This window comes from Blennius ocellaris (assembly GCF_963422515.1).
Source record: "Blennius ocellaris genome assembly, chromosome: 22".
Taxonomy (NCBI): Eukaryota; Metazoa; Chordata; class Actinopteri; order Blenniiformes; family Blenniidae; genus Blennius; species Blennius ocellaris.
Window position 1 is genome coordinate 4,868,259 of NC_137671.1, and position 12,724 is coordinate 4,880,982.

Sequence of the window (12,724 nt, forward strand, 5' to 3'; positions counted from 1 at the left end):
TTAAAAGATGAACATCAGATGACATAGTGTGAATAAATCAGCAGAGTTACACCTGTGATATAAAGTAGATTAATATGAGTTAATTTACATAGTGTGTTTCAAGTGTGGAAACATACTAATCGATTGCAATGTGAGTAACTGTGATTCACTACTTTCACCCCTGCAGGTATCAGAGGAGGAGCGAAGTAACGTCTCGTTCCTCTGTACTCACAGCTTGATTTGGAATAATAAACATTACGTGTTTGTTTAGCTCGAAGGAATCCGCTTCAAGTGTTTATTTTTCACTAATCAATGTATTAATACGATTCACGTTCGCGTGAAGAGACGTGGCAGCGCGAAGCGGGCCCCACCTCGCGCGCAGCGCGCCCCTTATTGGACCACGTACGAGGGTCGACCAATCACGACGCGGTGCGACTCCCCGGGCGCGGTCCCGTCGGCGAGGGGAGCGCTCGCTGAAGTGGACCAATCGCAATGCGGTGCGACACTGGGTGACGTCAGGCCTCGCCGAACTGGACCAATGAGAGCTGATTGGCTGCTGCTTGGAACGCGGAAGTGAGCGCCTCTATTTACACGCGCAGAAGCGCAAAAACACACACAGAAACACACGCACACGTTGGACGAGCAGCGCGCGCACAGGTAAGGATATACGCAAAGGCTTTTTTCTTTTTTTAAGTTATAATTTAACTTGTGTTTATGCTGATATTCTATTTTTCCAAATATGGTTATGATGAGGTGACAGCATCATGTTTGACAGAATTGTTAAAACTCTGAGATAACATGATTACTAACAAATGATGGAGAAACTAGAAAGCAAGGTGAATCTACTAAAATATCAACATTCAGACACAAGCAAGTCACATTTCTAGATCTTAATTTGTCATATATACAGATAAGATAAGATAAGATAAGATAAGACACGCCTTTATCTTATCTTATAAGATAAATATACATGTACATTTAGTCTGTGCAATGAGAAGCTGACTTTGCTGGTTCCCAACTTATAATGAAGGAAAAGATAAATGACAAACAAATCCTCAGAGATCTGGATGTTTAAGATTTTGTTGTAAATTTAGGTCCAAGACCATTCAGCGTTTTATAAACAAGAGGTAAGATTTAGTGGATCCTTATGGAAAACAGTATATTTATTCTTATTTTGTTTAAAATGCATGGATTTTGTTTCTTCAGCCGTGGAAACAATTGTGATATTGTGCACTGAAGTAAAACTACCATCACGTTACATGTAAAAGTACAAAATTGTCAGAAATGAATGAAAATATTAGTTGCTTTTTCACCAAATTCGCTCATTGTTAATATCAGCTATTTAAATCAGTACCATCTAAATATAGGAGTTACCCGTGATTTTCAAAGTAATGAAATAGAATAAATAGAAATAGACACATTATATAAATTGAACTTGTATGTATAAACATGTATGTATAAAAGTTAACATAAATATACTTGTGATGGTTCGCATACCTAAAATTGTATTTCATATCTTTAACTCCTTAACAGTAACTTCATGTTGTGAGTTGTAATTAAGTATTGCATATTTAGAAAAAGTACAAAAAATACAAGTGGTCAATAATACTACATAATAATAGTAATGTTTTTGTACCCATTAGTTCCATCCTGAGCAACCACAAAAGTAAAGTAAAAGTTTACTTGAATGAATGAATGAATGAATGTGTAGATGATGCATATTTAAAAAAAAAAACTCAAGTATCCAAAAAAATGACATAAATACATCAATATATTTGTCATTTATCAGTTTGACCACAGAAGGTCGATGATGTGAATTGTATCAGTAGAATAACTGGAAAAACTCCTCCTCCGAGTAGAAGTACTCAAGATAACTACTTAATGATAGAAAAACACAGGAACACCAACATTGACTCATTCATACAAACCTGTTTGATTCGCCCTCACTCATGTTCTTTTTGTTTGAGCAATTGCACCGATGATTAAATTAACTGTATCATTAGAAACCAGGCTTGTCGAACTCGTTCTTGGAAAACTCGGATGAACTGACTTCACTGTGGCCTCGTTTATAATTTGCTGTTTAAACAACACTTTCTGATGGGAAACAGTGAGAGGTGCAGTCTGTAAATTTGAAGTAATGCTGTTTTGGCCATTAGAGGGCAGTAGTGAGTCATATTAATGCGTCAGTATAATATGAGGAACCTTTTAACGCTGAGTCACTTATTTAAGGCAACAACTCAAGCCGCGTTTACACGTACCCGGGTTTTTACAAAACAGTGATATTTCTCTGGGTTTGCGATATTTCCCTTGTATTCACGCATAAACGCAGCTGAGAGTCAAAACAAACAATGATTTAGAAAAACTCTGTCTTTCCGTTTGCATCTAAAGGAGGGTAAAGCAGAGATTTACGTCACAATTCGTGACGTCATGTTTTTTTTTTCCCCCATGATTCTCATTGGCTGTCATGGTTTCATGCTTCTCGTTACACTGCCCCCTACAGGCTTGGCATGTTCATTGTAGCGCTGAACCAGCTGTGTATGCGGTCTGTGTAAATAAAGATTTAGTTTTTATAAAAACCCAGGTTACGTGTCAACGTGGCCTCGGAGGAGGATAGCTCCATAGTGTAATGAAGAACTGCAAACATTAACGAAGGCGTGGAGAGATAATTAAAAAAAAAATCCATCCGCAATATTGGAACTGGCGAAGAGGAGAAAACAAAAACAACGCTATGTTTCTCTTTAGCACTTTTTAGCCACTTTAACCTTTGTAAAACTCTTCAATGGCAAGATTCTAACTGTTCGGGTTAATATGAAAGACTCACTGCGTCACAGTAGAACCTGAATTACCTTCTATTGTGGCTTCATCTAAACCAGCGACATGTCTGCTTTCTCTATTAAAGTACACTGAACTCTCCCAGTCACACACTAAAGACATTAGTGAGTTATACTTTTTATGAACGGACAAAGCCGTCAGTGTTTGCGGACGTTTGCGTTGTTGTTGTTGTTGTTGTTGTCAGTGAGAGATTTGAGGACCTCAACACCCTTCCCCCGGTCCTGATGGCCTCCACGTTCTCGGCAGGTCCCGCCTCACGACGCTCTCACCTTGTCCCGGGCCCGTCGCCATGGTCCGTCCGCTGCTCATGTGCTTCGCCTTCTGCGTCGTCTCGGCGACCAGCAAGCCCACCAAAAAAGATCGGGTTCATCACGAGGAGGAGCTCAGCAAGTTGGAGCACAACGACCAGGAAAGCTTCAACTTCGACCACGAGGCCTTCCTGGGACTCGACCGGGCCCAGGCCTTCGCTGAGCTCCCGCCAGAGGAGAGCAAACGGAGGCTCGGGTGAGTTAAAAAAAAAAAAAAAAGAATTGAATTCAACTCCAACTGCTTTTATTATCCTCACAGCAAATATCCAGAGCTTGCCGAACGAGTCCTCTCGTATGCTTGCAGAGTTTATTCAACTACTGTTTGCGACGTATTGACACAGATCAGCAGGGGAAACTCTTCTCTGACCGTCTCTCTGCAGCGTCATCGTGGATAAAATCGACTCAGACAAAAACGATTTCGTCACCGAGGAGGAGCTGGAGGTTTGGATCGTGCACATTCACAAGAAACAGATTTATGAGGACGAGGAGCTTCATTGGGACGACATCGACAAGAACAAAGACGGTTTCATCAGCTGGGCCGAGTACACCGACTTCACCTCCAGTAAAAACTCTCTGTGATTCGTACCAGTGCTGGATTATTTCCCCATTTATTACCAGATTATTTTCTCGTTTATTCCCAGAATATTTTCTAAGTCTTTACCGCATTATCAGATTATTGCTCAATTTATTTCTTCATTATTTACCCATTTAAGACCAGTTTATGTCTTGACTTATCCCCTGATTTATTCCCCATTTATCAGAAGATTCTTTTGTGATTGATTACCACATTATTTTATTAATTTATTGCCAGATTATTTCCAGATTTTTGTTTTTGGGGGACCAGATTAATTTAGGATTTCTTATCAGATCATTTCTCGATTTATTACCAGATTATTTTGTTGATGCATAATTTTTTATTTTATCATATTTCAAACTGATTATATCTTGATATATTTCCTGATTTATCACCAGATTATTTCCTCACTAATTATTAGATTATTATCAGATTTTCTTTACAGATTATTTTCTTATTTATGGCGAGATGATTTCCTGATTTCTTATCTAATAATTCTCAGATTTCTTTTAATAATAATAATAATAATAATAATAATAATAATATTAACAAAATGATTTTGTGATCAAGTTTTCAAATATTTACAATTTTTTGAGTTAGTACCTGTTTTTATCGTCATTAAATACTTGATCATTTCCTGATTCTGGTCTTGATGACGACTTTGCACTGGATTATTTCCTGATCCTGATCCTGATTGGTTCCCTCAGACAACTCCGACGCCGACGCCGACGACGCCGCCACGAGGGCCAGAGACGAGCGGCGCTTCAAATTCGCGGACAAAAACGGCGACATGCTGGCAGACAGAGAGGAGTACGCCGCGTTTTTTCACCCTGAAGAGTTCAGACACATGAAGGACATTGTGGTGCAGGTGAGTCTGATGATGTCACCGTGATGTCACCGACGTCGCACGACGGTCAGACTCAAACGTTTGACCTTTGTGCTCGCAGGAAGCCATGGAAGACATGGACAAGGACAAAGACGGATTCCTCAGCATTGAAGAGTACATTGGTAAAGATACTGCCACTGAAAAAATTAGTATTGCTGAGTAACTGAGTACCACACAGTAACTAACTAAGCATAATTAGCCAAGTCCTGTATTGTAACTTCGACAGTAGCTTTGTGGAACACAGGAAATGAAGGCTGCACAGTAAATTGATACTCCAAAGTAACTCAGTGCAGCACAGTAACTAAAATAGAAACAGCAAATGAGTCCCGCACAGTAAGTAACTAAATAACTGAGTACAGCACTACATATTGCACAGTAACTGAGTACTGCATAGTAACTGAAGCCCCATTTGCGTGACTCGAAGCCTCTTAAAACAGACAAACTTTGTTGAAAACTGCTCCCAAGGTGGAACTTTTGGAAAACGACTCCGTCTCTGTGTAGATGGAGGAAAACACGACTTTTTGAAAACTTTCTCGAATCCGTCCTCGTCTAAACGGTGGAAAAACTTAACTTTTCTGAAACGCTTCTCCTCCACATGCACCCTACAGCCGCAGCCAATACTTTTTCTGCACATGCTCAGTCGCAATAACAACAATGGCGGTTTAGCGCCACCTTCGAAATGTTGCCGTGTAAATAGAGAACTTTAGTGAAGACAAGGCGTAAAAATACATTCTCATTTGAAATGTTGGATAAATGAGGGGGCCTTACTACCTGACAGCTGTTTACAGCATAGTAACTAAATCCTTCACAGTAACTACAGAGTGTCAGAGAGTAACTGAGTACCGTATAGTAACTAAATTGCACAGCGGGCTGTGTGCAGCTGACGCGTACGCCCTGGAGGATGGGGAGGAGGAGCCGCAGTGGTTAGACGAGGAGCGGAAACACTTCGCCGAGGCCAGAGACCAAAACAAAGACGGGAAGCTGGACCGGAAGGAGGTCCTGGACTGGATCCTACCCGACGAGGACCACGTCAAGATCGAGGCTCAACACCTGCTGCACGAGGCCGACGCCGACCACGTGAGACCCGCCTTCACCTGCGTGACGCGACCCCCCCCCCCCCCCAGTCTCACTCTCCGCTGCTTTTGTTTTTTGCCGCCAGGACGGAAAACTCACCAAAGACGAAATCCTGGGGAGTTACAAGGTGTTCGTCGGGAGCCAGGTGACAAACTACGGCGAGGCGCTTCACCACGACGAGTTCTGAACTGGGGATTTACCGGGAGGTTAATTTATTTTCTGTCTGGGGCTTTAACTTTCTTTCTCATTTTAGGCTTTTTTATTTAAAAACATTTTTCTACTTTGGTCCTGTGTGACGTGTGTGTGGGTCGCTTGTTTTTATTTTTGCGGTATTGTTTCATTAGTGTCACAATATTGGACCTTTTTTTGCGTGTGTGTGGGAAGAAAACATGAATGAATGTGACATATCCTCATATTTTTTTAGGGATTTGTGGGCCACTGTGTACTCTGCCAACATTTCCCCTTCTTTGATATTAATATGGAGTATGTAAATTTTTTTTTTACCGTTTCTTTATTTTAGTAGATTTCCACCTCTCGACAGCAACGTCACTGCACATTGTGAGCCAATAACATGAGGATACGTCTCTCCAGCTGATATATATATATACATATATATATATCACTTTGTTCTCTGTGTGTGTTGTTTTATTACAAATGCAACCACGAGTTGCCACGAGTTGTGTTTTCTCTTGAAACATCATGTGACCCACTAACGTGATGGGAGTTGGTGAAATTAATGAACACACACACACACACACACACTGAAAATCAGGGTATTTTGGACCTCTACATGTGGTTTGCTAATAAAAACATTCAAACATTTCCTTTCCGGTTGTTATTCAGTGTAAAAGGTGACAGGAGAGTAAAAAAAACCAGGACAAACGAGCAGTTTCTTTTTCCTTTTTATTTCCTTTTTATAGTTTTGTTGCGGTTTCTTCTAAACAAATGCGCTTCCTATTATAAAAGAAATCTTCCCAGCTCATGTTGGGCTGTTTTATACAAACTGTATTTACATGTTTGCCAGCAGTCAGTGACGACTTTAAGAAGCTGTGGAGACTGAAGACACCTCAGTCTTGGAAGAAACTGAAGACGATTCATCCATTGTCTTCCCAAACACCATTTCCATGATGCAGCCGTTAAACTGGGGGGGGGGAGAAAACAGCAGGAATGTGTGAGGTGCACACACACACATATATACCTACACACACACACACACACACACAAACTTCCTCACCTGTTTGTTGAGGAAGACGTAGATGAGCGGGTTGTAGACACAGGAGCTCTTGGAGAAGAACGCGGGGATGGTGACGAGTCGGTAGTCTTTGTTCTCGTCACTGGAGAAGCCATAGTAGATGGCCGCCAGGGCGTAGGGGCCGTAGCAGGTGATGAAGGACCCCACCATCACAATGATCATCCTGGACACCTCCTTCTCTGCCTTCTGGGTGGAGGCTGACTCCGCCTGCTGGGCGGCGACCTGCGGGACACAAACCGAAGCTGTGAAGCGGCACACGCTGCAGGCGACCCACCTCTTTCGCCTGTGAGGTCAAATCTCCAGACTCACCGCTCTCAGGGCGCCGAGAAGCTGCGAGTAGGAGAAGATGATGATGAAGAGTGGGGCGATGAAGCAGGTCACCATCAGGAAGTAGGTGTAGCTGGTGCAGTTGTACTCCTCGTTGTTGGTGTACCAGTCGGGTCCGCAGGAGCAGCCCAGACCCTCGGGGATGTACCTGCAAAGAGAGAGAGAGAGAGGGGCGCCGTCAAGACCTCGGCTCGCCGGCGTCCGGCAGGCGTATCCTGACTGGAGTTCCCCACCTGCTCCAGCCGAAGAAAGGCGGGATGGCGCAGCCGATGCCCATGAACCAGGTGAAGCCCACGGCAGCCAAGGCGTGAGTGCTTTCGAACTTGAAGGCTCCGAACGGTTTACAGATGACCAGGTACCTCTCGAAGGAAAGGACCGCCAGAGACCAGGCCGTCACCAGCCCTGAGGGCAGAGAGAGAGAGAGAGAGAGAGAGAGAGAGAGACGGTCATCGGCTGCACGTACCTAGAACTGAACATACCTAGTACATGCCGACCAGATTCTACCAGTATCGACCGGCGGAGCCGTCTTACCTGCTATTGAGCCCATGGCAGACTCCATCGCGCACAGCGTGTGGCCCAGGAAGTAGTAGCCCCTCATGGTCGAGATGAACACCTGGCTGACGGAGAAGGTGACGAAGATGAACCCGGCGAAGGAGATGTTGACGAGGATGTAGTTGAGTGGGACCCGGAGCTTCTTGTATTTGGCCGTGGCGACGAGAACGATAAAGTTTAAGGGCGTGCCGGCGAAAAACACGAAGCCCATGAAGGCCGTCTGCAGGTAGAAGGCCCACATGGGGGCCAGGTAGTACTGCGGCCCCTCGAAGGGGCTCACCTTCGAGATGTTCTCGTACAAGTGGAAGTACTTCCCCATGGTGACGACTCTGCGCTGTCTGCCACACCGGAGGACTTAAGCCCCTTTATATACACTCGTAAACCACTTACACCGAAGACTGAGCCGCGCAGCTTTTTCTAAACTTGCGAGATTAAAGACGTTCACCTTCTGCCTGACAATAAATGGGGCTAAGCACTTCAATCAGCTTAGCAGCCGGGATTTACGTTAACCTCACAGCTCATCTCTGAATCAGGAAACAAGGAGGAGGAGATCAGCCTTTGGAGGTGAAAATCTCTATGATCACCTTCAGTTTCTCCCTCTGTGTCTATAGTATTTGGTATTTTGAGTTTTTGTTGGTGTAGACCAGGGTTCTGCAACTTTTTTTTAGGGATTTCCACTAAGTAAAATTTGACTGCAGCCGCAAAACTCGCCTGGGAGCTGCAATGATGAAAAAGAACTTAAAACAAAAAAGCGTTTGTTGTATTTTTAGCTGGTTTAAAAGATTTTCCAGCTTCAGCCCATTTATACATCTTGGCTGTTTAAGCCTCTTGAGCTCTTTCTTGTTCTCTTTTTTACTTTATTTTATTGAATTTTATTTTATTTTTCCTTTTTTTTCCCCCTTTAACTTTTCCTTTTATTTCTTCTTTCCTTTCAATTTTTCTTCTTTTATCTTTTTTCTCTCTTATTCCCTCTTTAATTGTCCTACCTCCACTTCCATCATTCTTTATCTCCATTTTTTTCTTTCCTGTCATTTCTTTTCAATAAAGCAGTTTTTTACCTGCTTTAGCCATTTATTGAAAATCAACCTGATCAAATTCACCTTGAGATTGAAATAAATGTTTATTTACACTACACGTTCTGTACGCTTCAGGATGCTGCTGCAGAGGCGCTGCAGCGTCACAGATTGGCTTCCAGGTCAAACTGATTGATTGATTGATTGATTGATTAGTGTTTTGTTAGTTGAGACTGAATTAGCCTGTGATTTCTGAGGCCGACTGGCTGCAAGTGGCTGACCAGTAATCAAAAGTTACCGGATTAATCAGTTTTAACTGGATTTATGCAATCCTCACATGAGGGAGTTAAACAATTTAACAATTGGAAAGTTGCCGTTCGGTCACTTAAAACCTTTACTTAAACAAATGACGGCTTCAGTTAACTGTGAAACACATGTTCGTCTCGTTCGGTTTCCTCGTCTCACGTTTGATTTCGTCCCTGAAGATGTTTCACTCTAAATGAACTTTGTTTTATGAAATAGTAAAGTGAACATGTTGTGCAGCTTCCAAACAATCTTACAGTGGGTTTCACAACTGTTCACAGACAATGGTTTATTGAAATGATCTCTAAATGTTGTGTCGGGGCCGTTCACCGACAGTGTTTTTGTTAAAAAAAGTCTTTAGGATTTTTCAAAACGTGTTCTGAGATGATGTTTCCCTGAAGCGGTCACAGAAAGTGTTGAGAGTCAATGTTTTTTTTTCAGAAGTAGCAACAGTTAAATAGTTTTAAATTCACAGTTTAGTGGTTTAAGTGTTCATAGACGATGTTTTTCAGAAGTGTCCTTGACTCCACCACAGATTCAAATAATTACACATTCCTCCACATTCTCTTGAATCATTTCACTACGTCCACTGAGGACATAATAAAATATGTAGTGAGATATGTAGCAAAATGTGTTTTTTTTCTGGAGTCCAGGTCAACCTTTGGCGGGTGTCAGAAATCTCTGATCGCTGGTTTGTGAAAAGTTTTCAGTTGTTGAGTGGAGCGTGGGATTTCACAGCTTGACCCTGTGGTGGAGGTCCTCTTCCTCCTACTCCTCCTCCTCCTCCTCCTCCTCCTCCTCCTCCTCCTCCGCCTCTTCCTCCTCCTTCACCTCTTCATCCTCCTTCACCTCCTCCTCCTCCTCCTCCGCCTCTCCCTCCTCCTTCACCTCTTCATCCTCCTTCACCTCCTCCTCCTTCACCTCCTCCTCCTCCTCCTCCTCCTCCTCCTCCTCCTCCTCCTCCGCCTCTCCCTCCTCCTTCACCTCTTCATCCTCCTTCACTTCATCCTCCTCCTCCTCCTCCTCCCCCACCTCCTCCTCGTCCGCCTCTTCCTCCTCCTTCACCTCTTCATCCTCCTTCACCTCCTCCTCCTCCTCCTCCTCCTCCTCCTCCTCCTCCTCCAGAGTTACGGAGATGAAGAGCGGCAGCAGCAGGTGGTCTCAGGACAAAAATCCGCTAAGACCCTTTGGCATTTCATGTCTGTAAGTTCAACAGTAATCCGGATGTTTCAGATTTACCTGAGCAGGTTTCTCCAATCCCCCCCCAGCCAAATCCCAGAGACACACAAACAGCTTACACACATAAAGACTCCTCAAGCCCCACATAACTGGCCAGCCTGGTTCATACTGGTCTGCATTGATGATGAAGACCACCTTCCTTCACCTTCATCCCCTCTTCCACTCCTGCACGGAGCTGAAGGACGAGCCGCCGCTGCGGGAGGAAGACGGTTCGTATGAAGTCACAACAACTCTGTTGCCAGTTTCTCATTGATTTCAACTACATTTTAAAATTAATATTTACTTTTTGTTTTCTTGTACCGAAGCTGTTTAACAAAGATCTATTTCTATTTTTCGTCTCTTAAACACGTTCTTGTAAAATTCCTTCTATTTTTTTTATTCATCTTGTTTGTTTATTGAATGTTTATTTATGTTGCTTATTAGCTTTCCTATATTTTATTGATTGTGTTTAATATTTGTAACTTTTTTGTATTTTTCTTTCCATTCAACTATTTTTTTCATGACTGAAGTTACAAATGAGTTGTGGCTTGAAGAATAATTGAGTCGCCATGGCAACCAAACCATGGCAACCCTTTTTGTTGCTGACAGTAAATATAAGCTCATGACAAGTTAAAAAGTGGACTAATGTTGGTATTGATTATGTGATTTAAAACCTCAATGCCACAAAAAAACCCTACAGAAAACAGATCAAACACTCAAGTCTTTTGTTGGTTAAATGCAGGATAAATAGAACATTTTCTGGTTGTACATTTGTAAAACAAAAAAAACAAAAAAAAAAAATTAGTACAATCCAGACACAACTCAACATAATGTTTCTCATGCTGAAAGTCTTTGTAAATAGTTGACTTTCTTTGTTTACATCGATTCTTTCGGAGATTCTTGTGTTTGGTTCTTGTTCATTAGATAATTTCTCTTGTTCCTTTGCTTATTCTTCAGGTTCATTTGTGGATTTATTCAGTAAAAATAGAAAGAACTTGTGTTTAGGTGTGTTGTTTTTGTGATTTTGTTATTCATGCTTTTTAAAATGGGTTGGACATTTTTACTTATTAATTGATTTCAGTAGTTTATCTGTTATTTTTACGGTTGTTTGTTGATTTTTTGGGTTCGCTTCTAATATTTTCAGCTTTATTTATTGATATAACCTGTTTATTACGTATTCCTCATGTATAGCTTATTATCTTGTTGCTTTTTAGATTTCTGTTATTTGTTGATGATTTTTTTTGTAGATTTCCCTTGTTTACTTATTGATCCCTCCAATCTTTGGTAGATTTCTCCGGGTTGTTTGTTATTTGTTGATTTCCTTTGTTTAGTTGTCCTATTTATTAAAATATTGTAGAAATATCTTGCTTATTTGTACATTCTTCCTGTCTTTCGTCATTTCTGTGGTGTATTTGTGGGCCTCTATCAATGAAACTCATGGGGGCGTTTCGTTCATTTCATTTCTGTACGTCGGTCTGAAAGTATTTCTATCCGTCGGTCAGTTTTCAGCGTTGCGGCCGCAGCAGGTGGATGGTGGCTCCTCTTTGCCCTTCAGATCGGGGCTGTATCATAACCAGGCTGTGGCTTTGTGAAGCATGGGTATGATACGACCTCAGTCTGGAGGTGAATCTCCACAAACAACCTAAACTCACTCACATATATTCCTTCATAACTCTAACCTTCATGCATCCCTAAAACTTGAAAATATTTAAATAAAAATAATTGTTTTCAACAGATCTATGCCACTGGTCTCTTTCTTTTGGACTCCGAGTTATCACCAAGTATGTTTAATGGATGTTTATATGTCTAACACAAAGGAAGGTCATATTTTAGTGGATTTTAACTTATTACACAACTCTTTCGTATAGATTCGTGACCCACAATTTTTTCTCGTTCTCAATTCTCTTATTTCTGATTGGTAAAAGCATTTCAGACAAGACTAATACTTCTGGACAAGCCCACTTTTCACTTCACAAGTGTTTTATTGTGGTTTTCTTTGACTTGTGTAAATGCCATTTTAATTGAATCCGAGCCGACGCCTTGCTGTGGTCTCTGCTGTCCCCTCCAGGGGACCAAGACCATAGGTTAGGAAACCCTGAAGATATGATAGAAAAATGAGGATGAGTTGAGAGAAGACAAGACGAGCCGAGACAAGACACAAAACAAGAGAAGTAACAATAAAATGTGCAGCTGTTTATTTTAAAAACACAATGTGTATTTTTTTTTATTTAAATAATGTCTCTACTTTATTTACTTTGGTAGTGTCGTTTTGATTAAGCTTTGAAGCTCCCAAAAGAAAATCTGGATTACTTTGATTATTTCACATCTGTTATTATTTAACTGATTTAACTCATATTAAAGGCTGGATTCCTTTGACGATTGTTGTGTATGTGATTGCATACAATA

General features: G+C 41.7%; 2 protein-coding genes across 2 annotated transcripts; one reads left to right on the plus strand and one right to left on the minus strand.

The window, feature by feature from the left end:
- The first annotated feature begins 537 nt into the window (after positions 1 to 537).
- calua (calumenin a) lies at positions 538 to 6,437 on the plus strand. Its single transcript, XM_080518204.1, has 7 exons — positions 538 to 636; positions 3,058 to 3,315; positions 3,500 to 3,681; positions 4,401 to 4,561; positions 4,641 to 4,701; positions 5,460 to 5,656; positions 5,739 to 6,437. The coding sequence occupies exons 2-7, from the start codon at positions 3,101 to 3,103 to the stop codon at positions 5,838 to 5,840; spliced, it is 918 nt and encodes a 305-aa protein (XP_080374330.1). The 5' UTR covers positions 538 to 636; positions 3,058 to 3,100; the 3' UTR covers positions 5,841 to 6,437.
- Positions 6,438 to 6,692: 255 nt separating this feature from the next.
- Positions 6,693 to 8,103, minus strand: opn1sw1 (opsin 1 (cone pigments), short-wave-sensitive 1; the record flags this gene model as incomplete). Its single annotated transcript, XM_080518203.1, has 5 exons — positions 6,693 to 6,794; positions 6,888 to 7,127; positions 7,215 to 7,380; positions 7,466 to 7,634; positions 7,764 to 8,103. 5 exons carry the CDS (start codon positions 8,101 to 8,103, stop codon positions 6,693 to 6,695), a joined length of 1,017 nt encoding a protein of 338 aa, XP_080374329.1.
- Between the last annotated feature and the right edge of the window lie 4,621 nt (positions 8,104 to 12,724).